The sequence below is a fragment of the Leptonychotes weddellii genome, chromosome 3 (assembly GCF_054177405.1).
Source record: "Leptonychotes weddellii isolate Sample4059 chromosome 3, ASM5417740v2, whole genome shotgun sequence".
NCBI classification, from domain to species: domain Eukaryota; kingdom Metazoa; phylum Chordata; class Mammalia; order Carnivora; family Phocidae; genus Leptonychotes; species Leptonychotes weddellii.
Window position 1 is genome coordinate 35,383,351 of NC_138371.1, and position 25,764 is coordinate 35,409,114.

At 37.7% G+C, this 25,764-nt stretch overlaps 1 protein-coding gene and 1 non-coding gene across 14 annotated transcripts in view; one reads left to right on the forward strand and one right to left on the reverse strand.

The window, feature by feature from the left end:
- The window catches only part of HECW2 (HECT, C2 and WW domain containing E3 ubiquitin protein ligase 2), a 358,619-nt gene that overhangs the window by 261,386 nt on the left and 71,469 nt on the right, over window positions 1-25,764 (forward strand). For 12 of the 13 annotated variants that reach the window (XM_081813946.1, XM_031038270.2, XM_081813941.1 and 9 more), the window contains 2 exons: window positions 408-593; window positions 24,401-24,535. In XM_081813946.1, coding sequence (XP_081670072.1) covers window positions 408-593; window positions 24,401-24,535 — 321 coding nt within the window. The remainder of the gene's footprint in view (window positions 1-407; window positions 594-24,400; window positions 24,536-25,764) is intronic. The other variant, XM_081813947.1, reaches the window with a different exon arrangement.
- LOC115944087 (small nucleolar RNA U13) lies at window positions 24,921-25,023 on the reverse strand. The gene has a single exon (XR_004078664.1). It is a non-coding gene; the product is annotated as a small nucleolar RNA U13 (small nucleolar RNA).

Here is a 25,764-nt window from a genome sequence, read left to right on the forward strand (position 1 = left end):
CCCAAAGACCAATCATCTTTTCTAGTGCTGGAGGAAAAATTGGCTATGTTGGGGCTCACTGTGAGGTGGTATATTTGTATCTGACATGGTGTGACCATGACTATGTGGTTTTTGCCTAAGACCACCTTTAGGATCTAACATCCCCTGTAGAATGAGATTCTACAGAAGCATTCTTGTTCTTTAGGAAACTAAACATCATCCATGAAGGTTCCTTACTTTCTGTAGTCTTGCTGTTTTATTTTGATCAAAATATTGTGCTCAGCCTGCTGTTTCCATGTGTGAGTCTAGAATTACGTTGAAGCTTCTATGCCCACTGGAAGACTATATATGCCTTATGTTGCATGGTAAGCACGTTGCTGTTGCGGGTCCCAAGCAGGTTAATGTGGGCTCTCTATTCTTTCCTCCAGAGTGCCTACCGCATGTTTACAAACAATACGTGTTTGAAGCACATGATCACCAAAGTCCGGCGGGACACCCACCACTTTGAACGCTACCAGCATAACCGAGATCTTGTGGGATTCCTCAACATGTTCGCCAACAAACAGTTGGAGCTGCCAAGGGGCTGGGAGATGAAACACGATCATCAGGGCAAGGTAACATGAGGGAGTTGCCGTGGGGAAGCTGCTGAATGACAGTGGGCTGCTTATGGCTTTGGCATTGGCTCAGCCATTCAAGGGAGGGCTAAAAGCCCTTTGTGAGGTGAGACATTCCATGTCCAGGTTCGAGTGAAACCTGGACAAGCAGGTTGTTTCTACAAACAGTTACTATGCTATTCTGAAATAGTGTCTGGAGTGGACAGGTGCGAAGGCATTTGTTTGGTGAAATACTCCCTTTTGCCTAAATATTCTTCTGCCTGTGATCTCTCTCTATTTTCTGCTGTTTAGAGAAAAGATTTCTTAGGCTGGGACATGTCCTCCTCCTTAGTTATACAGCTTGTGTTATGGATAGTTGATTTAAAAGTTGTGGTATTGTTTGGGGAAAGTGGCTAGGAGGTCAGTGAGCAACTACACAACTACACTGTGGCCTTGGTGTTGTTGGTTCAGAACCCTGATTTTGTTAGCATATTAAACAAGACTCACAGATGAATTCACGTATGATGAGAAATACGTTAAGTGTCACACAGACCAGAGTAACCATGGCTGCACTTCCTTCATGGACAGATGCACCAGAAAGCCGGGTTGTGATCAGGATGTGGTTATAAGTAAGAAATCAGAATGAGAAAGTTAGTAATTTTTATAAGGTGTTTCTAGGCTAAGATTTTATTTATTTAACTCTGGTTTAGTGCCTACTATGGGCCATGAACTGTTTAAGATCTTTATATGTATAAGCTCCTCACAAGAACTCTGTGAGGCAATGCTGCTATTATTAATGACATTTACAAATGAGGAGCCTCAGGTCGAGAATGGTATGGTGGCTTGTTCAGGGTCACAGAGAGGGGCAGTGACTGAGCTGCGCTCTAACCCAGGCAGTCTGGTTCGAGGGTCCATGCTCTTAACCACGGCATGCTCTCTGTATATTGAGTAACCAGCCTCAGTTCCCTTAGCTGTAAGAAGACTTGACATGCATGACTTGAAGGATGGAGGGGATTAAAATGACATGATATTTAAAGTATTTAATCATGCTTCGCTCATTCGTTCAACAAATATTTATAGAGCACCTGTGCAAAACAGATAAGCCAGCTACTTCATAGGACTGCCATTCTCATGGAAAGAGACAGAAAATACACAAATAGCATGCCAAGTGCTGATGACTGCTGCGATTTAAAAAAATCAGGGAATGGGGTCTCAGGAGTGGAGAGTTATTTTATACAGGGTGGCCGGGGAATGCCTTCCAGGTAAGGTTAGATGTGAACAGAGACCTGAACAAATTGAGGAGTAAACCGTATAAGGGAAAGAGCATTCAAAGCAAATGAAATGTTAAAATACTCAAGAAATGCCATTCTCCCTCAGTGTAACCTCTAGCAATAATACCACAGTAGCATATTACTTGTCTTGAGCTCAGCTTCCAGCAATCTTATCTGAGAACCTATAACCAGCCCAAATAGATGTTACGAAGAGCATGTATTTTAATGCATGGGAAGAGCCCTCAGACTCTGAATGAAACTATTGACTTGATTTCTGTAAATTTCTTTAATAAGCTTATAATTCCTAGCCCAGAGAGGATTAGAAGTCTCAAGCATGAAGTTTAGAATAGATGAAAGAGAATGGATTTGTGATTATGTCCCTGGCAGGGAAGCCTTTCCAAGACATTAGGGAAGGGGAAGCAAGGCCACCTGGCACTTCCAGTACTTTCTCCTCCCAGAGAAAGATGTCACATTGCTGGTGCTAAGTTTGGTTCAGCAGCCTGAGAGCCCAACGTTTCTAAACATTCTACTGAATGGAAGGGCATAGATGGTCCAAGTAAAGACTTTGGGAAGTAACTGATGGTATTATACCTGGGTATAAAAGAGCAGTACCATGCCAGGAATTCAGCTCTGTTCTCAACTCTTGACAAGATTTTACCTGTGTCCTAAGGAGAGCCATGGGTCCAGGGAAAGCCCAAGTTGAGATAATGCTGCCCTGTATTTCTGCCCTGAGACTTAACTTGCTAAGTCACTTTGTACCCTTCACTAAAGGAGATCAGGAGCTTGTGTATACATACTGGGACAGTCCCTTCCTGCCAGTCATAACTTTCCAGACCCATTTCAGGAGAGAGCTGCTTATTAATAATCCTGGACCTTGAGAAAAGTTTAAGTTCCATTTAGGACACTACTTAAGAAGAATTACGATGTATTCTTAAGAGCAAGTTCTGTTTCATAGACTTTATAAAAGTTTCCATAGTTAAACAGAGGTAAACATTATCTCAGCTATGTGGGCAACACAGCTGTCCATTTTACTTGCTGAGGGTTTCAGACTTATTTGGGGGTTTCAACCTAAAATTGTAGGCATTGTAAAGAACCTTGAGTGTGGGCTGGTAGATAGTTGACCTCACAGTCTACTGGTGGCTTTGCATTTTAATGCTGTTTGGCATGAAAGATAGAGAAGGACCCCCAGCCTTGTGGACAAAATGGATTATCAAACAGGCCTGAAAGCTTATCACATTAGTCTAATCTCTCTGTTTTGTGCATTAGGACTTGAATAAGATTTTTACCTAAGCTGGACATCTTAGCTGAAGCAGGTATATCTCCCTGTGAGCCTTCCCCACCCCCATCCTTCCTTTGCAACTGACTGGTTTCCAGTGAACTAAAATAACTTAAAGGAACATTTGGGACAGGCTTGTGCTAGGTTTTTATTGGGCTGCACTGCTTTTGACTGCATTTTGGAAATCATAGTTCTTATCCTCCAAGGTTGATAGGTTTTCTTCCAGCCTTGACATTTTAGCTCCTTTTTTAATGAATTGCTTTGCTTCTAGAACATTTAAAGGGAGTAAACTTTTTCCCTACTTCATATAACATCAAAAGCTATTAAACACTGCAACGTTATTTTCCCACAGTGATGACTGATTTTTAGAATTGACATGGAATAGGGTATCCAAATCCTAAGCTACGTGAAAGGAAATGCTTCTCAAGGGGCATATTCCCAAATTTAGCTCTTCAGACTTATGAAATCTGGTCTCTTCTCAAGTGCAACATTTTCTTTTCATGTTTTATTTAGTCATTCAGCACACATTCCCATACTTCATATGTGCATGCCCGTGTGATAACAATGATAAAAGCTGACACTCAGCAGCATTAGGCAGTATGTAGCATTGACTGTGTGGTAGACCCTGTTGTAAACTCTTAGATTAGTTCCTTTCATGCTCACAGCAGCCTTGTAGATAGCTGCTGTTTTTATCCACATTTTAAAGAGGTGGAAACTAAGGCAGAGCATGGTTAAGTGAATTGACCAACGTCCCACAATTAGAAAGTGATGGAATTGGATTTGAACCCAGGCACTCCAAGTCTAGAGTCTGTGCTCTTATCCTGCCTGTCACCAGTGAGTAGGGGGGATGGATGTCTAACAATCATAATGAAGATTGTAGAAGGTGCCATGGGAGCCTATGGTAGGATTTCCTACCACTGTCGAGGAGGTGGGGGCATTCAGATGCGTCATTGAAGGGCAGCATAGAGTGTGAGTTGCTGTTAGCAATCTGGGCATAGGTAACCAGTCCTTTCTTGAATCCCCACATAATTTCCCTTGTATTTTTCTCATGACATCTATCCACATCTGTCTCATGCTGTAGTCATTAGCATGTTTTATCTTCCCAAGCAGATGATTCCCCTTCTTGAGAGTTCTTTTATTTATTTTTAATTACCCCCTCTTCTACCCCAGTGCCTTTCACATACCAGGTTCTCAAAACAAGCTTGATATATGAATGAAACTTGTTACCTGTAGTTTTCCAATTATTAGTAATCTCTGCTTTGGACAGGTGAAGACTCCCTCCCCACTCTTTCCTCCTCCTGTGCTTTCACCAGCAATAGCTCCTAGATTTGCTCCATTTGACCTCTCTTAATGTCTTAATGCATATGTTGCCTTGAATCTTTCACAATATTGTTTAAACAAGGTGGTGATGAAGCTTGTACTGCACTTTGACAGTTATTAATTTGGGGAGAGACTTTTTTTCTAATTAATTAAGGCCAAGGATTTAAACTGGGTGCAATTTCACAGAATTCTAGATCTGGTGTGCTCTTTTTGGAAGTTCTAAGGTAAACTCTGTCCTTGGCTCACATAAAAGAATAGAAATAAAATATTTCTAATTAACTATTAATTAAAGAATAAGAACAATATCAGGCTTTCTAGGTAAGATAATGATCATGACAATGACACTGATGATAACGATGGTACCTGCATTTTTAAAACTCATACCATGTGCCAGGCACTGTACAAGGTACTTTCCCATGGATTATCTTATTTATACTTGCTGGCAATTTATGAGGTGGGTTTTATTATTATCCACATTTTTCTGAAATTTAGAGATGTTGAATAATGTATGCAAGCAAGTGAGGAATCCAGGATTCAAACATTATCACCACTTTTCTCTACTGTGAGGGATTTTCTTTGGAAATGAGAGTCCTTTGTCATCTGATGGAGAAAGAGTTCCAGGCCAGATGCTGGGGTTACTAGTATTCTTCAAGACTGAGACATATATGTATGTCTTGATTAGATCACAGGTGATCTAGCAGAGGGTACACCACCAGAGACACATACATGGCTTCGTGCTTAAATACCATAGAGTTCTTTTTTTTTTTTTTTAAGATTTTATTTATTTATTTGTCAGAAAGAGAGAGAGAGCACAAGCAAGGGGAGCTGCAGGCAGAGGGAGAAGCAGGTTCCTTGCTGAGCAAGGAGCCCAATGTGGGACTTGATCTCAGGACCCTGAGATCATGACCTGAGCTGAAGGCAGATGCTTAGTCGACTGAGCCACCCAGGCATCCCATAGAGTTCTTACGCTAAGGGTACATAGAATATTGAAATATACTACTAATAGTGGCTTATTAGATGCCAGGCTCTATGTTAGGAATATGATATTAGCTCATTTAACTTTCACAATAACCCCATGGGATAGGTTTTACTATAGATGAAGAAACTAAGGCTCAAAGAGATTAGGTGTGCAAGTAAACTCTTGGATACAAACCCGCGTCTTTCTATATCCAAGGCCTGTAATGGTTTTTCTATACAAGATTAGTCTAGCCCTCATTGGCCACTAACCACCTGACTAACTTGAAATATGTCATTTAGATTTACTGGATCTGAGTTTCCTTATCTCTACATACGAATAGGTTGATCATCTTTTCATGTGCTTATTGGTCATTTGTATATCTTCTTTGGAAAAATATGTATTCAGATTCTTTGCCCATTTTGTAATTGGATTATTTGTCTTTGTATTATTGAATTGTGAGAGTTCTTTAAACAGTATATTCTGAATACTAGTACCTTATCAGATATATGCTTTGCAAATATTTTCTCCTGTTCTATGAGTTGTCTTGACAGTATTGTTTACAGCACAAAATTTTAAATTTTTTGATGTAGTCATTTATTTGTATTTTTTGTTGTCGCTTGTGCTTTTGGTGACATATCTAAGAAAATGTTACCTAACCCAAGATCACAAAAATTGACTCCTGTGTTTTCGTCTAAGAGTTTTATAGTTTTAGCTCTTACATTTAGATCTAGGATCTATTTTGAGTTAATTTTTTTGTATGGTGTTAGGTAGAGGATTCAATTTCATTTTTTTGCCTGTGGACATCCAGGTCCTTGCACCATTTGTAGAAGACTATTCTTTTTCATTGATATCATTAGTTGTTAGGAAAGTGAAAATCAAAACTACAATGAGACTACTACAGACCCATTTAATTGGCCACAAAAAAAGTCTAGAAAATAATAAATGTTGGCAAGGATGGGGAGAATTGGAACCCTCCTATATTGCTGGTGGGAATGTACAACCACTTTGGAAACAATTTCACAGTTTATAAAAAAAAAAATGTTGTGCAAAGAATTGCCACACAATCCAGCAATTCCACAGCTATGTATATACCCAAGAGAAAAGAAAATACACTTCCTCAAAAAACTTGCACACTAGTGTTTCATAGTAGCATTATTTGTAATAGTCAAAGGGTGGAAACAACCCACATGTCCATCAACTGATAAAGGGATAAACAAATGTGCTAGATCCATACAATGGAATATTATTTGACAATTCAAAGGAATGAAGGACTGATACAACATGGATGAGCCTTGAAAATGTTTGCTAAGTGTTTTGCTAATCACAAAAGATCACATACTGTATGATTCCATTTGTATGAAATGACCAGAATAGGCAAATTTATAGAGATAGAAAGTAGATTGGTGGTTTCCTGGGGTTGGAGGTGGGATGGGGAATGAATGCTAACGGATATGTGGGGTTTCTTTTATGGGGAGAAAATGTTCTAAGATTATGGTGATGGTTGTGCAACCAAGTGTATATACTAAAAAACGGTGAGTAGTACACTTCAAATGTATGAATTAATTGTATGTATCTGAATTTTATTTCAGAAAGCTATTTAAAAAATTAATAGGTTGGGTTAGAGACAGGCCAAGATTTCCTTTTTAACTAATAGATTCTATAAATCCTTGATTCTTCAATTTTGAAGTTTAGACAATATGGTTTGAGACTGGATTTGACATCAAATATGTAATGTGCTTCTTTCTGCTAATTACATTTGGAAGGATCTCTTGTTCAAAATTCTACAGTTGTTTTAATCAGTATTTTGTTCCATTATTTGATTTCCTTAATTATTTTGATTCTGTAATGGTGGGATTGGCAACTAAGCCAAGTTTTATGCAGGATCATCCTTATGAAACTGTGATCAACATCTGTATTTATTTGTTGGATTTAAGGCCTAGGATTTTCACCTAACATATAGGACACATTTTGACTTGTCTCATTTTGAAATGAAGCAAAGAAAGTGGGCCAGTATAAAAAAAATTCTGCTTGCTTCTTATTGTAATAGTTCTTAAATTTTTGTACATTCTCAGGAGTGTGAAAAGCAAGGATAATTTGGGATCTGGATACAGTGTTAATATAAATGTTTTATATTTTTGCAAGAAATATGCATCAATAGTATTAAAATGTGACTTGTTTAAAATGCTTCTAGTTCTTGGCTAGGTTTGGTCATTAGTGTGTGCTCATAGGGATAATATATCTGGAAGACAAATACGCACTTTAATAAGGAAAACCAAATGTTATTTAACCTAGGAACATTTCTTTTCTTCTTTCTTTTTTTCTTTTTCTTTCTTTCTTTCTTTCTTTTTTTCTTCCTTCCTTCCTCTCTTTCTTTCTCTCTCCTTCTCTCTGTTTCTCTCACTTTCTCTCTTTCTTCCCATTGTTAATTTGATGGACTTGAGAAAATTATGCTGTAGTGGGATCAGGATTTCTGGATCATTCACATCTGATCTGAGCTTTGTGAACCTCAGTTTTCTCTGAAGTGAGGGTTAGTAACCTGTCCTTTCCAGCTCCTGGGGCTGTGGTTAGCCTCAACTTAGATAATGGAGGGATTACAAATGGAAGAAAACCATTAAGATTATAATGATCAGTCATTGATTTAATATTCCTTGACTTATGGTATAGAAGATAAAAGCTGTACAATTACAAACCTCTAGAGTTTTATGATTTAGTTTGGAGAAAACAAAGATATGGAATATATAAATACGTACAAAATAAAATGAACAGTTTTATTTATTTTTAGCCAGGATTGCTCCCCACCTGGTTATTGCTACCCACCTCGCCAAAATCTTGATTTGAATGGTTAGGTTAAAGCAAAGGTCTATATGGTACAATAACTAAGAGTATCGTCAATTTAGAATTTTATGAAAATGATAAAGATTTGTTGTTAATGGCCACATTCTTACTCTAACAGGAAATGTACAATGGCTCTATAAAATATACTGTAGGATTAGTCAATGTCCCATTCCTCCTTTAACGTACTGCTGATCTCCTTTAACCATGGTGGTCCAACAGAATGGTTTCTTCAAAGTGGGGTTCCTTTTCTCTTGTTCTTTGTTGTCCATGTTGTTCATGACACTGAAGGGTTGTCTGCCCTCAGGTGTTTGCTCCTGGCTTAAAACTGTATAACAACCCAGAGCGATCTGTTTTTCTACCATGGTTATTGCGGTCATTCTGGTAGATTTGTTCTCTTGCTGGATCAGCCGCCTTTACTCTGGTGGTTACATTCTCCATCAGCCATGGTCATGAAAGTAAGGTTTAAAAACATCCTCAGCAAGATAAGTAACTTTCTCCTTAGAACTGGAACTAAAATCAGATCCCTTTGCACAAAATCATGCACTTCCTGTGTAAAGCCTCTAGACATTCCTCCCCAGACTGCTTACCCCTAATGCTTCTCATCTGGACTATAAAAGAATGTACAGTGTGCCCTGGTATAGCATCTGCAATGATCCAGTACAGGATGACCTATTTCTGGCATGGGATACCTGGAAAGTTTTCATAGCAAAGGTAGGATTACAACAGAACCTTGAATGATGAGTAGGATTTTGATAAAAAGAGATTACAGGGACGCCTGGGTGGTTCAGTCATTAAGCATCTGCCTTCGGCTCAGGTCATGATCCCAGGGTCCTGGGATCGAGTCCCACATTGGGCTCCCTGCTCGGCGGGAAGCCTGCTTCTCCCTCTCCCACTCCCCCTGCTTGTGTTCCCTCTCTCGCTGTGTCTCTCTCTGTCAAATAAATAAAAAAAAAAAATCTTAAAAAAAAAAAAAAGATTACAGAGAAGAGAAAATAGGGGATGGGGAGGAAAAACACCCAATGTAAAGTCATGGAGACAGGAATACACCAGATAGGTGTGTTTGATTCCTACAAAGAAGTAAAGGGCAAACTTTAAGAGACTCTACATAAGCTATGTTTTCTGTGTGTATGTGTATGTGTGTGTATGTGTGTGTGCGTGTGTGTGATACACACACGAGAGCTAATGGTGTAAGTTCTAATCCAAAACCTGGCAGGCTCAAGACCCAAGAAGAGCCTATGTTTCAGTCTGAGTCTGAAAGCCAGGAGAACACCAATATCCCAGTTCAGTTAGGCAGACGGGTTTACCTCTTCTCAGCCTTTTTGTTCTATAGAGCTCTTCAGTTGATTGGGTGAAGCCCACCCACATTAGGGAGGACAATCTGCCTAACTCTGTCTATTGACTCAAATGTTAATCTCATTCAGAAACACACTCATAGATACACCCATAATTTCCGGGCCAAATGTCAGAGCACCTGGTGGCCCAGTAAAATTAACATATAAAATGAACCATCACAGACTCATGTCATTGGAGTATTATCAGTAGAATCTCTGTTGCAGAGGGTTAAGGATAACAGAGAGAATGATGCAAAATGGCATGGATAATGAGAAGAATACTATAAAGCTTATTATTTCTTAAGTTCGCACAATGAGCTTATCACTTGGTTTAATTTTTTAGAAAAGAATGTTAGTTTGTGGCCCCTCTTCCAGATATTCAATATGGAATAACTTTTTTTCCCCTCTTGCCTCTTTGTTTTGTACTCTAAAACAGTATAACACGAAGTGTTTTTCCCAGATCATTCTACGTGGCCTAAATTGATATACTAAGAAACTTGGAACTTTAAAAGTAAAAGTATCATAAACTTCATTTTTTAAAAAAAGATTTTATGTATTTATTGAGAGAGAGAGAGAGAAAGCATGAGCGGGGAGAGAGTCAGAGGGAGAAGCAGATTCCCTGCTGAGCCGGGAGCCCGATGCGGGACTCGATCCTGGGTCTCCGGGATCATGACCTGAGCTGAAGGCAGTTGCTTAACCAACTGAGCCACCCAGGCACCCATAAACTTCATTTTTTTAAAATAAAAAAATGCTAATCATCTTTTTATTTAAAGTGAAATGTCTTTTCTCATAGTTTCTTGTAGTTTTTCCTACAAAAATCATATGCTCTATCTCCTAGCTAAATTGACATCCATTTCTGTATCCAAACACGGTAACCCCAGAGTTTTGTGACTTTGGATGTCAGATTGGGGGTTTGAGTAGCAGAATGGTCCAAATACCCAATTTAGATGACCATGGCAAGTAGCAGTTATGGTTATGAGGATAGATTTTGAGAAGAGAACAAATATTTGTACAGTGAAAGTTTCCACAGTCTGAGCCTACTGAAGGATTCTCATTTTACCAGACTCTAATAACCGATGTGGCTGCAGAAGTTGACCCAGTGATGACATAGATTTTGGTTGTATCCCACATGAAGCTGATAGCCACAATTTATTGGGTCAGGTTCATCTCAATGAGTAAAATGCAACTTAGTATTTGGAAGTCTCAAGTGAATCCCTAAAATATCTTAGGATAAGCTCTACCCTTTGAAAAACATGCTTTTTGTTAGTTTGATGACTACATTTGTTATTTTTGTGGCACATCTCTTTAATTGCTTTGAAACAATACCTCTTTGTAGTGGCTACCTGGTTTAATAACCTGAAGTTATACAGCAATCCAGGTGGAGATGGAATTAAGTTCTAAACTTGTAAATAGCATGTGGATTTTAAATGATCTCTTGCTGATTTTTTAATGGGGTAAAAAGGTGTTAGATTAAGCATTAACTCATATAAATACACATAGAACGCAACAGGAAAGAATACTTCTGGGACAGTGTACCTTTTTGAAGGAGAGAAGAGAGCAGAGATTGGTTTTGTGAGTGTATTTCTCAGTAAAATGCTAGACTCATGGAATCTTTTTTTTTTTTTTTTAAAGATTTTATTTATTTATTTGAGAGAGAGAATGAGAGAGCACATGAGAGGGGGGAGGGTCAGAGGGAGAAGCAGACTCCCTGCCGAGCAGGGAGCCCGATGCGGGACTCGATCCTGGGACTCCAGGATCATGACCTGAGCCGAAGGCAGTCGCTCAACCAACTGAGCCACCCAGGCGCCCCTAGACTCATGGAATCTTGAAGGAACTATCCAAGTATGGAGACGGCCTTTGCCTTTTAGTTTTAAACAGTTGTCTTCACGATCTGTACTGGATATTTTTTATGAAATATAATATGCTATTTTAAAATTTCATGGCAGTGACTTTCTGCTGTACCGAAAATGGGCTGGTTTGGATAACTCTATCCTCAGTCTTCTATAGTGATGTGTTTTGGTAAATGTTTAAAAACCGGCTCTCTGGGGGAAGAAGGCTGATTTGTAGCATTTGCCATTTTCCATGGGGTAAATTCCCCCACCATAGCCCATTTCAGGCTGCCAGCATATTCCCTTAAAATCTCACTACATCAAAAACTAATGATGTAATGTATGGTGATTAACATAACATAATAATAAAAAAAAAATCTCACAATCAGCTGCCATGAATTGGTACACACCATCCCCAGCATGTCACTGGCTCTCCTATTATATTTCCAACACCTAAATACCACCACTCCCAACACATAAAATATCCTTGTGCTAACATTTTATATTTAAAGTGTTGGGAATATTGGACTTATCCACATCTGCTAACTGACCAGCTGTTTCCAGAGCTCTAGCTTGAGCACCACAGATTCCTGTTTTGTCTCCTCTCAGCTTTAAGTCTCTGATCATAGCAGTTTAACAAAATAACCTGCTTTAACTTTTGTGTGACCAATACAGATGTCACGGAATGTTTGGGATCACTCCCTCCAGATGAACCAAGTGGTGGAAAACATTAGCATGACTATTTTTACTTATAATAAACTGTATCAATCAGCCTTTTCATTTCTGCTATTGCTAAGGGTTCTGTTGGGATATAATATAAAGAAAATAATAACACATTTATTCCTAATAATTGGAGAAATACTAAGGAGGGAGCCAGGAGCTGAGAAGTGATTTATATTTTGGAATGGAGAGACTGTGTAAGTAAATACATTCTTTATAAAAATTAAAGTAGATTACAATTAACTTTTTTTAAGCATTTCTAAGACTTTGTAGAGAAGCCAGAAGTAAGAACAGATTCAATATACAGTGCTTATAACTTATAAATTGTTCTTTTGTTTCCATACCTCTCCCTTTCTTTTAAATTGAAATGTAATTGACATACAGCATTATGTTAGCTTCAGGTATACAACATAATGATTCACATTTGTATACATTACAAAATGATCACCACAATAAGTGTAGTTACCATCTGTCACCATACAAAGTTACATTTTTTTTGTGATGAGAACTTTTAAGATTTATTTTCTTAGCAACTGTCAAATCTGCAATACAACATTATTGTCTGTAGTCATCGTGCTATACATTATATCCCATGACACATATTTTATAACTGGAAGTTTGTATCTCTTGATCTCCTTCACCCATTTTATACCCTCCATCCCTGCTCTAGCAACCACTAATCTATTCTCTGTTATCTATAAGTTGTGTTTTGTTTGTTTTTTATTCCATGTATAAGTGAAATCATACAGTATTTGTCTTTCTCTGTCTGACTTATTTCACTTAGCATAATACCCCCAAGGTCTGTTCATGTTGCCACAAATGGCAGGATTTCATTCTTTTCTTCTGGCTGAATAGTATTCCATTGTATATCTATACATCACATCTTCTTTGTGCGTTCGTCCATCAGTGGACAGGTAGGTTGTTTCCATATTTGACTATTGTATATAATGGTACAATAATCATGGGGATGCATCTATCTTTGGATAGATAATCAGAAGAAAAGGAACTGCTAGATCCTATGGTACTTCTATTTTTTAATTTTTCTGAGGAAACTTCATATTGTTTTCCACAATGGCCATACCAATTTACATTCCCACTAACAGTGCACAAGGCTTCCAGTTTTCTCCACATCCTCACTGACACTTGTTATTTCTTGTCTTTTTTGATACTAGCCATTCTGACTGGTGTGAAGTGATACCACATTATGGTTTTGATTTGTATTTCCCTGATGATGAGTGATGTTGAGTATCTTTTCATGTGCTTGTTGACCGTCTGAATGTCTTCTTTGGAAAAAAGTGTCTATTCAGATCCTCTGCCCAGTTTTTAATCGATTGTTTTTGTTTTTGTTATTGAACTGTATGAGTTCTTTATATATTTTGGATATTAACCTCTTATTGAACATGTGATTTGCAAATATGTTCTCCCATTCAGTAGGTTGCCTTTTTATCTTGTGGATGGTTTTCTTTGCTGTGCAGAAGCTTTTTAGTTTGATGTAGTCTCATTTATTTTCACTTTTGTTGCCATTACCTCTGAAATCAGATCCAAAAAAATATCGCCAAGAGTGATGTCAGGGAACTTACCACTATGTGTTTTTCCAGGAGTTCTGTGGTTTCTGATCTTACATTTAAGTCTTTAAGTTAATTTTTGTGAATGGTATAAGGCAGTGGTCCAGTTTCATTCTTTTGCATGTGGTTGTCCCATTTTCCTAACATCATTTATTGAAAAAACTATTCTTTCCCCATTGTATATTCTTGCCTCGTTTGTCACAAATTAATTGACCATATATGCTTTGGTTTATTTCTGGGCTCTCTATTCTATTGACCTATGAGTCTGTTTTTATGACAATACCATACTGTTTTGATTACTGTAGCTTTGTAATAGGTTTTGAAATTAGGGAGTGTGATTCATTCCAGCTTTGTTCTTTCTTTTTTTTTTTTTTTAAAGATTTTATTTATTTATTTGAGAGAGAGAATGAGAGAGAGAGAGCACATGAGAGGGGGGAGGGTCAGAGGGAGAAGCAGACCCCCCACTGAGCAGGGAGCCCGATGCGGGACCCGATCCCGGGACTCCAGGATCATGATCTGAGCCGAAGGCAGTTGCTTAACCAACTGAGCCACCCAGGCGCCCAAGCTTTGTTCTTTCTTAAGATTGCTTTGTTTATTCAGGATCTTTTGTGGTTCCAGATTTTAGAATTGTTTGTTCCATTTCTGTGAAAAATGCCATTGGAATTTTGATAGGAATTGCATTGAATCTATAGATTGCTTTGGGTAGTATGGACATTTTTACAATATTAATGTTTCCAATCCATGAGCATGGAATATCTTTCCATTTATTTGTGTCTTCTTCAATTTCTTTGTTCAATGTCTTGTAATTTTCAGTGTACACATATTTCATCTCCTTGGTTAAATTTATTCCTAGGTATTTTATTATTTTTGATGCAATTGTAAATGAGATTGTTTTCTTAATTTCTCTTTTTGATAGTTTGTTGTTAGTGTATAAAAATGCAACAGATTTTTATATATCAATTTTGTGCCCTGCAACTTTATGCAATCTGTTTATTAGTTCTAAAATTAGTGGAGTCTTGAGGAGTTTCTCTATATAAAATCATGTGATCATAAATAGTGATAGTTTTACTTCTTCCTTTCCAGTTTGGATACTGTTGTTTGGATTTTTTTTCCCTGCCTAATTTCTCTGGATACTGATGTTTGGATATTTCTTCCTGCCTAATTATTCTGGCTAGGATTTTCAATACTAGGTATAAAATTCCAATACTAGGAATAAAAGTGATGAGAGTGGGCATCCTTGTCTTCTTCCTGATCTTAAGGGAAAAGCTTTTAGCTTTTCACCATTGAGTATGATGTTAGCTGTGGGCTTGTCATATATGGCCTTTATTATGCTGAAGTACATTCTATCTGTACCCACTTTGTGGAAAGTTTTTATCATAAATAGGTGTTGAATTTTGTCAAATACATTTTCTGCATCTATTGAGATGATCATATTATTTTTATCCTTCATTCTGTTAATGTGGTGTATCACATTGATTGATTTGCAGATTTTGAATCATTCTTGCATCCTTGGAATAAATCTCCCTCGATCATGGTATATAATTCTTTTGATGTATTGTTGTATTTAGTTTGCTAATATATTGTTGAAGATTTTTACATCTGTGTTCATCAGGGATATTGGTCTATAACTGTCTTTTTTTGTGTGGTGTCTTTATCTGGTTTGGGTATTGGGTAATGCTGTCCTCACAAAATGAGTTTGGTAAGTGTTCCCTCCTTTTTATTTTTTGGATGAGTTTGAGAAGGATAGTATTAAATATTGTTTGAATGTTTGGTAGAATTTACCAGTGAAGCCACCTGGTCTTAGACTTTTGTTTGTTGGAAGTTTTTTGATTATTGATTCAATGTCCTTACCAATAATCAGTCCAGTTCTATTTTCTATTTCTTCATGATTCAGTCTTGAAAGATTGTATATTTCTAGGAATTTATCCATTTCTTCTAGGTTTTCCTATTTGTTGGCATGTACTTATCTCTCAGAATTCTTTTCTATTTCTTTGGTAGTAGTTGTGATGTCTTCTCTTTCATTTCTGATTTAATTTATTTGCGCCCTCTCCCTTTTTTTCTTAGTCTGTCTAGCTAACAGTTTGTCAATTTTGTTTATCTTTTCAAAGAACCAGCTCTTAGTTTCATTGATCTTTTCTGTTGTTTTTTTAGTCTCTATTTAATTGATGTCCTCCCTTATCTTTATTATTTCCTTCCTTGTATTAACTTTGAGTTGGTTCTTTTTCTGGTTCTTTTAGGTATATATATATGTAGTTTATTTAAGTTTTTTCTTGTGTCTTAGGATAGGCCTGTATTGCTATAAACTTCTCTCTTAGAACTGGTTTTGCTGTACCCATAGATTTTGGTATGTTGTATTTCTGTTTTCATTTGTCTATAGACATTTTTTAATTTCTCCTTTGATTTTTTCATTGACCCATTGGTTGTTCAGTATCGTGTTCTTTAATCTCCACATATTTATGATTTTCCCATTTTTCTTGTAAGTGATATCTAGCTTCATACTGTTGATGCTTGGTATGATTTTAATCTTCTTAAATCTATTGAAAATTGTTTTGTGGCCTAACATATGATCTGTCCTGGAGAATATTCCATGTGCACTTGAGAAGACTGTGTATTCTTCTACTTTGGGATAGAATGTTATATGTATATATATTACGGTCATCTTGTCTATTGTGTCATTTAAGGCCAATGTTTCCTTATTGATTTTCTGTCTGGATGATCTACCGTTTGATGTAAACTGGGGTATTAAAGTCTCCTAGTAGTATTGTATTGCTGTCAGTTTCTCCCTTTACGTCTGTTAATATTTGCTTTAGGTACACCTATGTTGAGTGCATAAATATTTACAAATATTATATCTTCTGGAATTGACCCCTCTATCATTATGTAAGGCCCATCTTTGTTTTTTATTACAATCTTTGTTTTGAAGTCTGTTTTGTTCAATGTAAGTATAGCTACTTCAGCTTTCTTTTGGTTTCTATTTGCATGAAACATCTTTTTCATCCCTTCACTTTCAGTCTGTGTGCGCCCTTATATCTAAGGTGAGTCCTTTGTAGAAAACATATAGATAGTCAGTCGTTCTGTGTCTTTGGATTGGAGAATTTAGTCCATTTACATTTAAAGTAATTATTGGTAGATAAGTATTTATTGCCATTTTGTTTATTTTCTGGCTTTTTGTAGTTCCTTTCTGTTCCTTCCTTCTTCTCTTCTTTCTTCCCCTGTGGTTTGAATGTTTTCTGTAGTGTAATGCTCAGATTCCTTTCTCATGATCTTTTGCATATCTACTATAGGTTTTTACCTTGTGGTTACAATAAGGCTCATATATAACAGTCTATATATATAATACTGTATTTTATGTTGATAGTAAGTTAAGTTTGAATGTATTCTAAAACTGCATTTTTACATCACCCCCCCATTTTACATTTTTGATGTCACATTTTGCATCTTTTATGTATCTTTTAACTAATTATCATAGTTATAGTTGTTTTACTACTTTTGTCTTTTAACCTTTATACTTGCTTTATAAGTGATTAATCTGCTTCATTTACTATATATTTACTTTTACTAATGAGATTTTTCTGTTGTATGTTTTGTTAGTACTAATCAGTACCCTTTCTTTTGAGCTTGCAGAGCCAGTTTATTGGTAATAAACTCCTTTAACTTTTGCTTATCTGGAAAATTCTTTATCTTTCTTTCAATTCTGGATAATAAATTTGCCAGGTAGAGTATTCTTGGTTGGAAGTTTTTTCCTTCAAGCATTTTAAATACATCATATCACTTCCTATTGGCCTGCAAGGTTTCTCCTCAAAAATCTGCTGATTGTCTTATGGGGGTTCCCTTTTGTGTAACAATTTGTTTTTCTCTTGCTACTTTTAAGATTCTCTATCTTTAACTTTTGACATTTAAATTATAATGTGTCTTAGTGTGGGTCTTTTGGGTTCATCTCGTTTGGCATTCTCTGGACTTCCTGGGTCTGGACGTCTGTTTCCTTCCCTGAGTTAAGGAAGTTTTCAGCCATTATTTCTTCAAATGGGTTTTCAGCCCCTTTATTTCTCTTTTCTCCTTCTGGTATGCCCTAAAATGCAAATGTTATTTTGCTTGATGCTGTCCCAAAGGTCCTTTAAGCTATCTCCACTTTTAAAAATTCTGTTTTCTTTTTGCTGCTCTGTTTGAGTGAGTCCCACTACCCTGTATTCTAAATCACTGATTCTTCTGCTTCATCTAGTCTGCTGTTGAACCCCTCAAATATATTATCAGTTATTGTATTCAGCTATTGTTCAGTTATTGCATTCTTCAGCTCTGTGACTGCTCTTTGGTGTTTTCTTATTATTTTCTGTCTCTTTGTTGAAGTTTTCTCGATGTTCATCCATTTTCCTAAGTTCAGTGAACAAATTTTGACCCTTACTTTGAGCTCTTTGTCAGGTAAATTACTTATCTCCATTTCGTTAATGTGTTTTTCTGGAATTTTATCTTGTTCTTTCATTTGGAACATATAAGTCTGTTTCTTCATTTTGCTTGACTCTTTGTTTCCATGTGTTAGGCAAAACAGCCATCTCTCCCAGTCTTGAAGGGGTGTCCCTGTGTGGGCAATTAACCTTATCATTTAAACTTGCCCTAGTTCTTGATTGTCTTTCAAGTTGCCTCTCCATTTGTTTCAGCTCCATGGGGTCCAGAAATGCAATCTCCCCTGGCCACCAGAGCCCAGTACTCAATGGCTATCCCCTGTGTGGGCTGCCCACACCCACTGGCTTTGGAGCGTTGTGGGGGAAGCTGGGAAGGAGACAGGGCTGCAAAAGCAGTGAAAGGGGTTGGGGGCTCACCTGCTGCCTCTGGCCAGTAGCGGTAGCAGTGTGAGGGAATAAGGCAGGGTGGGGATGGAGGGTTGGCCCTAGTAAGTTAAAGTGAGAGTGCAAAAAACGGCACCATGAGTACCTCCATTCCTGGAGAGAGTCCCAACAAACTTTTGCCCTTTGGCAGATGCTTTGAGATTAATAAATGAGTTTCTTCACATATGATCTAGGCTCTTTCCAAACTGCTATTTTTGTGCTGGATCCCAGGGCAAGTGAGTCTGCACACAAGCCCTTTAAGAGCAGAATTTCTGTTCCCTACAGCTCTATGGTTCCTCTGGATATAAGTCTTGGTGGTTTTCTAAGCCAGATGTTTTGGGAGCTTGTCTCTCCAGTGCAGGTCCCAAGGGTTGGGGTGCCTAATGTGAAGCAAAAACCCCTCACAGAGGAGTTCCATTGTGAGTCCCCTCCCAATGGTTGCTACACTGGGGATGGAATTTTTGGCAAGATCTCTGCCTCTCCTACCCATCTCAATGACCCTTTTATCCTTTGTTGTGGAGCTGTTCACCTAGTTCTCATGTTCTTCTCAGAGGGAATTGTTTCGCATGTAGCTATAGATTTGTTGTGTCTGTGGGAGGAAGTGAGTTCAGGATCTTCCTGTGCCACCATCTGGAACTGCCTGCTTTTTCCATAGCTCTTTAGAAGAAGATAGAAAAGCTGATCTTCTTTGTGTAGCATAGTTACAAGTGCTTGTTTTATTCTGTTTACATAGTCTTTTAATATGGATTCCTGGTTTGGCAGAATGTTAACTGGAAACAATTTCAAACTTCTGTAACTTAGATTTGTTGAGGCTGAGGTTGGTATTTCTTCACAAATACTGATGGCTTTTTCTTTTTTTTAAAATAATAGAAGCTTAAAAAAATAAAAAGAAAGAATTGTTTAAAGAGAGAAGCGTATTTTGTTTGGCTTCACTAAAATACCACTTGGCTCCAACCAGCCCATATTTCCTGACTCAACCATGCCCTGAAGCAATGAAAGGGAAGAAGTTTTTCAAATGAGATCTGAGTTTGTGTATTTGCATTCCTTTCAGTTTTTGACTGTGTTGTTAGTCTTAGTTGGTCCAGCACTGTGAAGCTTGAGTCAATTTCCTTAATAAAACTTAACAGTAGGGAGTCTATGTTGTTCAAAATTTGCTTTGCTATGGCTAATCTGAAAAAGACCCATTTTTTGATACAGCTGTTTTTTTCATATAGTCTACATTCTCAACATGCTATTTACCCACACAGAATTTATTAATACGTGCTAAATGCTTCCATAAATAAAGGCAGGCTATTCAAGATGGTGACAGAAAAAAATGACCCAAATTAAAAAAAAAAAAAAAAGTACTAGGTCAACTGCATTACTGGCTTAAACTACTTAGGATATCCTGTGGGAAAATGATCCACTTTTCTGACATAATTGATTTGTGTGTCACAAATAGAAATGGTGAACCTAAATTTTGCATGGTAATTTTTCTATGCTTTTCTCTCTACTTTAAAGTAGAATACATTTTTCACAACTCAGCTGTGACCTGAGTAGTCCCCTTTATGGGGATAAAGCAAAGCACCAAGGAAACCTGTCCATGGTCACACAGTGGGTGGGGCAAAGGCAAAATGCATGCTAAGTAATTGTTTCTTTGTGCTGCATTCTGTTAGTGCTCTAGTGATAGGATTTTTTAAAATTTTTTATTATTATGTTAATCACCATGATAGGATTTTGATAGAGGTCTTAATCAAGATCTTTCTCCCCAAGTACGTGGCAGACTTAGAAAGCATGTGTCAACAATATGCACATTCTATTTGACTCTGAAACTGCACCCTTTGTGGGATACAAATATCACCTATTCCCCACCTACAGCCATGCCTCCAGCTGGTTAACAGTGCAAACTGTGGAGAGTACGTACAGTGTGCAGTCTGACAGTGGCAGCCTTTTCAGTGGTGAAACGGTATTAAGGCCCAGCACTGTGAGTGGCTGTTATTGCCAACTTAATTCAATAAATACTTAAATGCTTTCCAAAATCATGTACAGCATACAGTATGCGGGGAGCGAGAGGAACATGAAAAGGAAAAGATAGGGAGCAGAAAGCAGAATGGAAACAAAAAGATATATGAAAAGGAGGGGCACCTGGGTGGCTCAGTCATTAAGCGTCTGCCTTCGGCTCAGGTCCTGATCCCAGGGTCCTGGGATCGAGCCCCGCATCGGGCTCCCTGCTCGGCGGGAAGCCTGCTTCTCCCTCTCCCACTCCCCCTGCTTGTGTTCCCTCTCCCACTGTGTCTCTCTCTGTCAAATAAATAAATAAAATCTTTAAAAAAAAAAAAAAAATGAAAAGGAGACCGAGGGGAAAGAGGTACTACTCATTGGGCTTTAGGGTCAGACAGAAAGATAAATTCAAATCCCAGCTCTATAGGTTCCCAACTATACATCTCACTTAAATCAGAACTGTTACCCAACTATATTGAAGGTGAACAATGAGATATCATTATTTACCGAATAATGAAAATCTTTATTTATAATGGTGGTTGCTGGTTTATGTGTTCTTCTATGCTTTGAATTTAAGAAAGACCATGTTTCCTCTGAGTTGCGGAGACTTCAGTATATCAGTTAGGGTTTGTTCTGGCTGCATTGTGACAGAGACCCATACAAAGTTTAATACACAAGATTTTATTCACTCACATAAAGGAGTTCAGAGGTAGACACTCTGGGGCTCTTGAGGTGATTTCTCAAGTTGTGAGAGCCTTGGCCTCTTCCAATTTCTGCTCAACCATCTTTCATCTTTATGGTTCTGTATGGCTGCTGGAGCTCCACCAGTTACATCCTTCTCCCAGGGAGCAGAAAAGATGAAGGACAGGGGAGGGCTTGACCTTGTAAAAATCTCCTTGTAAGGAGGTTTTCCAGAAGTATCATGTGACACTCTGTTTACATCACATTGACCATAACTTAGTCTGGGCCACATACACTTACAAGGAGCTCAGGAAGTCTAGTTTCCCTAGTTCTCCATTTTTTTGAGCGTTGTGTATGGAATGTAGCAAGATGCATTGTGATCCTGGGAAAAATGTCTTAGAAGCTAAAACATATTATTAGTACTAATAATAGTAACATTTAAGAGGTCACAGGCACTATGTTAAAAAAATTTATAAGAACCATCTCATTTAACCTTCTTTTGATGTCGGTGTTATTATCCCCATTTCACAGAAAAGATATTGTGGTTTAAAAAAGTTAAGTAGTTTGCTCACGGTTATGTCACTAGTAAGTGGTGGAGGTAATGCTCAGAACCAGCCTTGTCTTTTTTTAGATCCCAACCATTTAATTACTACTTTGCCTCCCACTTCTCAAGTTTTAACTTGGTAGTTTATCCATATCTACAATGGGATGTTTTAAAAACTTCTATCCTATCTGTGGTTTTATAGTCTTTAACTCTCTAAGCTTTTCACCTAACACACACAAACACACACACACACACATACACATCTCATTTATTTTTTTAAGATCTTTAAGTATTTCTATGCTTATGTAAAAGAATATGACTTTTATTACTTGATTAGGTCATTATGAGTTGTCACTCTGTACTTTAGTCAAGATATTAGCATTTTAGAGTTTATTTACTAAGCCCCATCTTTCCCCCAGATGCAGTTCCAAAAGCTATCAGGGATAACAGGATGAGTAAGAAAGAGTCCTTGCCCTCAAGGCATTTACAGTATAATTCTTCAGAGAATTAGTTTTAGACAAGCCTCTTAATATCAAATTATACTATGACACTACATGTAAATCACAGCTGACCTAGATGTACACACCCATTTGTCCTTATAATTACAAGTGCATCATTGTTACCTCTAAATGGTTACCCATCCCTTCAAAACATTCCTAAGAAATTAGGTAAATAAGCAGTTCTATTTTAGCACTCTTTGTATTTTTCCCTTAAAAAACATGGCTTATATTATTGCTTTACTAATAAAAACTTAATTTCATAAAGATATGTGGCTGATTATGATATTTATTATTTTGAAATGTCCATTTGTAAAAATAATTTAATTTCTATGTATGACATTTTGAATAGTGGCAGAAATGATGTATAAATGTATTAGAAGCCCAAATCAAATGGGGACCAGTGTGACGTTTGGGACCAGAACCTGCCAATATAAGCCTATATAGAGTTTATCATTGGTGTTTTTTTGTTTGTTTTGTTTTGTTTTTACAAGATGAGAGAACACAGATGTTCCACCTGACCTGTTAGGAAAAAGGGAGCATTACCCAGGGATGTGAGGCTGATGGCATCATCTCCTACAAGACTTCCACTTAATTCAGTCTTTGTACCTGGAAATCAGATATTGAAAGAAGGGACTAGCCAGCATACAGTACTATATCCTGGCTAAGTGAACATAGTAAAAAATAATAATAATAAATTAATTAATTAAAATAAATAGGAAGGAATAAAGGAAGGACTGGCAAGGATTCTCAATCAGTATATTTGTCTGCTTTGTCTTCTAGTGCATCTACTGCTTAAAGTTACTTCCTTACAAAGAAATACGTGTATTTTTTTTCCCTATTTGGGAGCTACCTACAAATTGTTTTGCCTGTTTCCTGATTATGTATATACAGAAATATTTTGTTTCATAATGGAAAGGTGATTTTTTTTTAATAGACATAAATACATCATCTAAACCTGGGATTTGCCTAGGTGTTTTCCTTCCTAGTCTTTCAGGTACTTTGTTAACTGAGCTCCATCAGTTTGAGAAGTCAGTTCTTTTTCGCTTAGATTATTGGCATATATCATGTGCCCTGACACTTGACTAATAGGTAATGTGTCTCCTGTCTCTCCTAATAGTCTCTTTTATCTTGATGACCTAATAAACTTTATCTGATCATGGAAAACTTACATTTTCTAATTGTCCTTGAGATAATGGGCTTCGTTATTCCCTAGAGCGAATTTTACTTTGAAGACTTACACCATTTGGCTCCTAATGACAGCGATAAATAGCACTGGGTGTAGAGCTTCAGAATTAAACAAAAAGAATTTTAAAAGGCTTTTCTACGTTATATGCAGTCCTTACTGCAACAGTGAGGGAAACGGTTTATGCTCATTTGTGATTTCAGTAATCAAGGATTCTGCAGTAAACACCATAGACATGATTCCTCCCTCCTTTCACAGTATGGGGGGAGAAATGTTTTTATAAGAATTCTACAGCTCAGGGAACTTAAAGTGGCTTGCCCAAAGTCATTGCAGGTGATAGAATTTGTATGGAATGTGTGATCACCAATTAAACTGGAAAGGCAAATGGGAAGGAGATTTTAAAATCTTGGAAAACTGCCACATTTTGTTGGAATGTTTTTTTCTAGATCATGGGTAGCCAGTGGAAGCTTTGGACTGGAGCTGTGATGTAATCAAAGCACTTAGAAAGAATATTCGATACTGAGGTACCAGTTAAATGAATAAGGTTGTGGAGATTTGGAACAATTGAAGACTATTAATACTTACATGTGTAAGAGAAAGCCCTGAAAAACTAGGATGGTCATCAGGCTGGGATGGGACAAATGGAGGAGACACTACTCTGGGAAAGTGGGGAGCCTGGGGGCTGACAGTGTAGGAGAAGTCAATGAGGCTGAAGTGTCAGGTGATAAGAACTTTGTAATAACCGTGGAGAGCAGTAAGAGCTTAAAGAGCACCAGTTAAGAGAAGCCCAAGTGTCCTTTCATATGGCTCCTAGCTAAGATCCTGTCTTTGATGACTGTGTCTTCGAGTATTTCCTAAAACCAGGAATAATGCTCCCCAAAGATTAAATTTATGAGAAAATGGAGCTGAGATCATTACTCGAAAGTGGGTCTTTTCCTGAACGTGTGCTATGATAGGTCAGCGAAGACAGGTGTGTGGCACGAATTGAAGACTGACTGAGGGGACTGTTTCCTAGGCATTTTTTGTCGACCACAACTCCCGCACCACCACTTTCATCGACCCCCGGCTCCCGCTCCAGAGCAGTAGACCCACGAGCGCGCTGGTTCATCGGCAGCACCTGACGAGGCAACGCAGCCACAGCGCCGGCGAGGTGAGTCCCACGCCCCCCGCCCTCGGCAAGCGCTTCGTGGAAGCCGCGGGGATGCGGTGGCTGGGGAAACGGGCGGGCTTTTTATTATTGTTTTGTTTTGTTTTGTTTTCCTAGTTTGGTTTAGAGCTTATCATTTGGAGACTGGAAAGTGTTGCAATGTTGACAGGGCTTCTCTGGAAATACACAGAGCCTAATTTACAAACTTTAAAAGACGGATATACGAGGAAAGATTGAAGAATGCAGAGAATTTTTTACATTCAGAAGTTGGTTAGAGAAAATTCTCAATGTTAGGAAATGTTCCAGAGAGGATGACGGTAAAGCCTTTTGCGTACATACCTAAGGGCAGCTTCATAGGAAAAAATAAATGTAACTTTTTTTTTTCCCACGTCGGATGGGTAATGTGCCGAGTCGTAACGAGGTTTGAGGGGGGCTCGTGTCACACAAAGGCGTGAACACCCAGTCATCACGCTTATGAACTGCAAAAGGTTCGAAATGTAACTTTTAGTGGGCGAAATGTCAGTTACATACAGGGAGGTTTTTGAAGTGAGGGTTGCTGGATTGGATTAAAATCTTCAGCCAATGCTATGGAGTGGTGGTGTCCTCACTAATATTCTTTAAAGTCACCTGAGAGTTGATTCATGTACTCTAAGAGCCCAGAGAAAATGGGCGGAATTAATCACTAACAGCTCTCCCTCGCTTTAACTTTGCTGGCTTGCAGTGACCTGTGGTAACCACATGGGGGCTCTCGAATAGCCTAACCAAAAAAAAAAAGAATCACTTCCTGTTTTCCTTTTTCTTTAGTAGCTTAAATAAAAGAAGGAGTGTTTTAAGTCAACTTTTTTTCTCTTTAATGCTGGCTTTATGCCTTGAATGTTTATCATTGCTTGGTATACATTGTTTCTAAAAATTTTGCTCAGGCAGAAAGAATTAAGATTCTTTTCCTACATGCCTTTTCCATGTCTATGTGCATATTATATTTTCAGTATTATATTGTAGATCAAATATTTTTGTAACCTCTCTTATAAGAAAAATTATGAATGCGATAAATAACTGGATTTTATTCATCAAAATTCTACTCTTGGAATTTCCCCTTGTGATTTACATACTTGTGTGTTTGCTGATTATAAGTGCAGACATAGAAGAGTATACTTGAGAAGCTCATATAAAAGTGATATATAAATCTATTGCAGGATGAGGTATGCACAGAAATATTTATATTTTATGAGTAG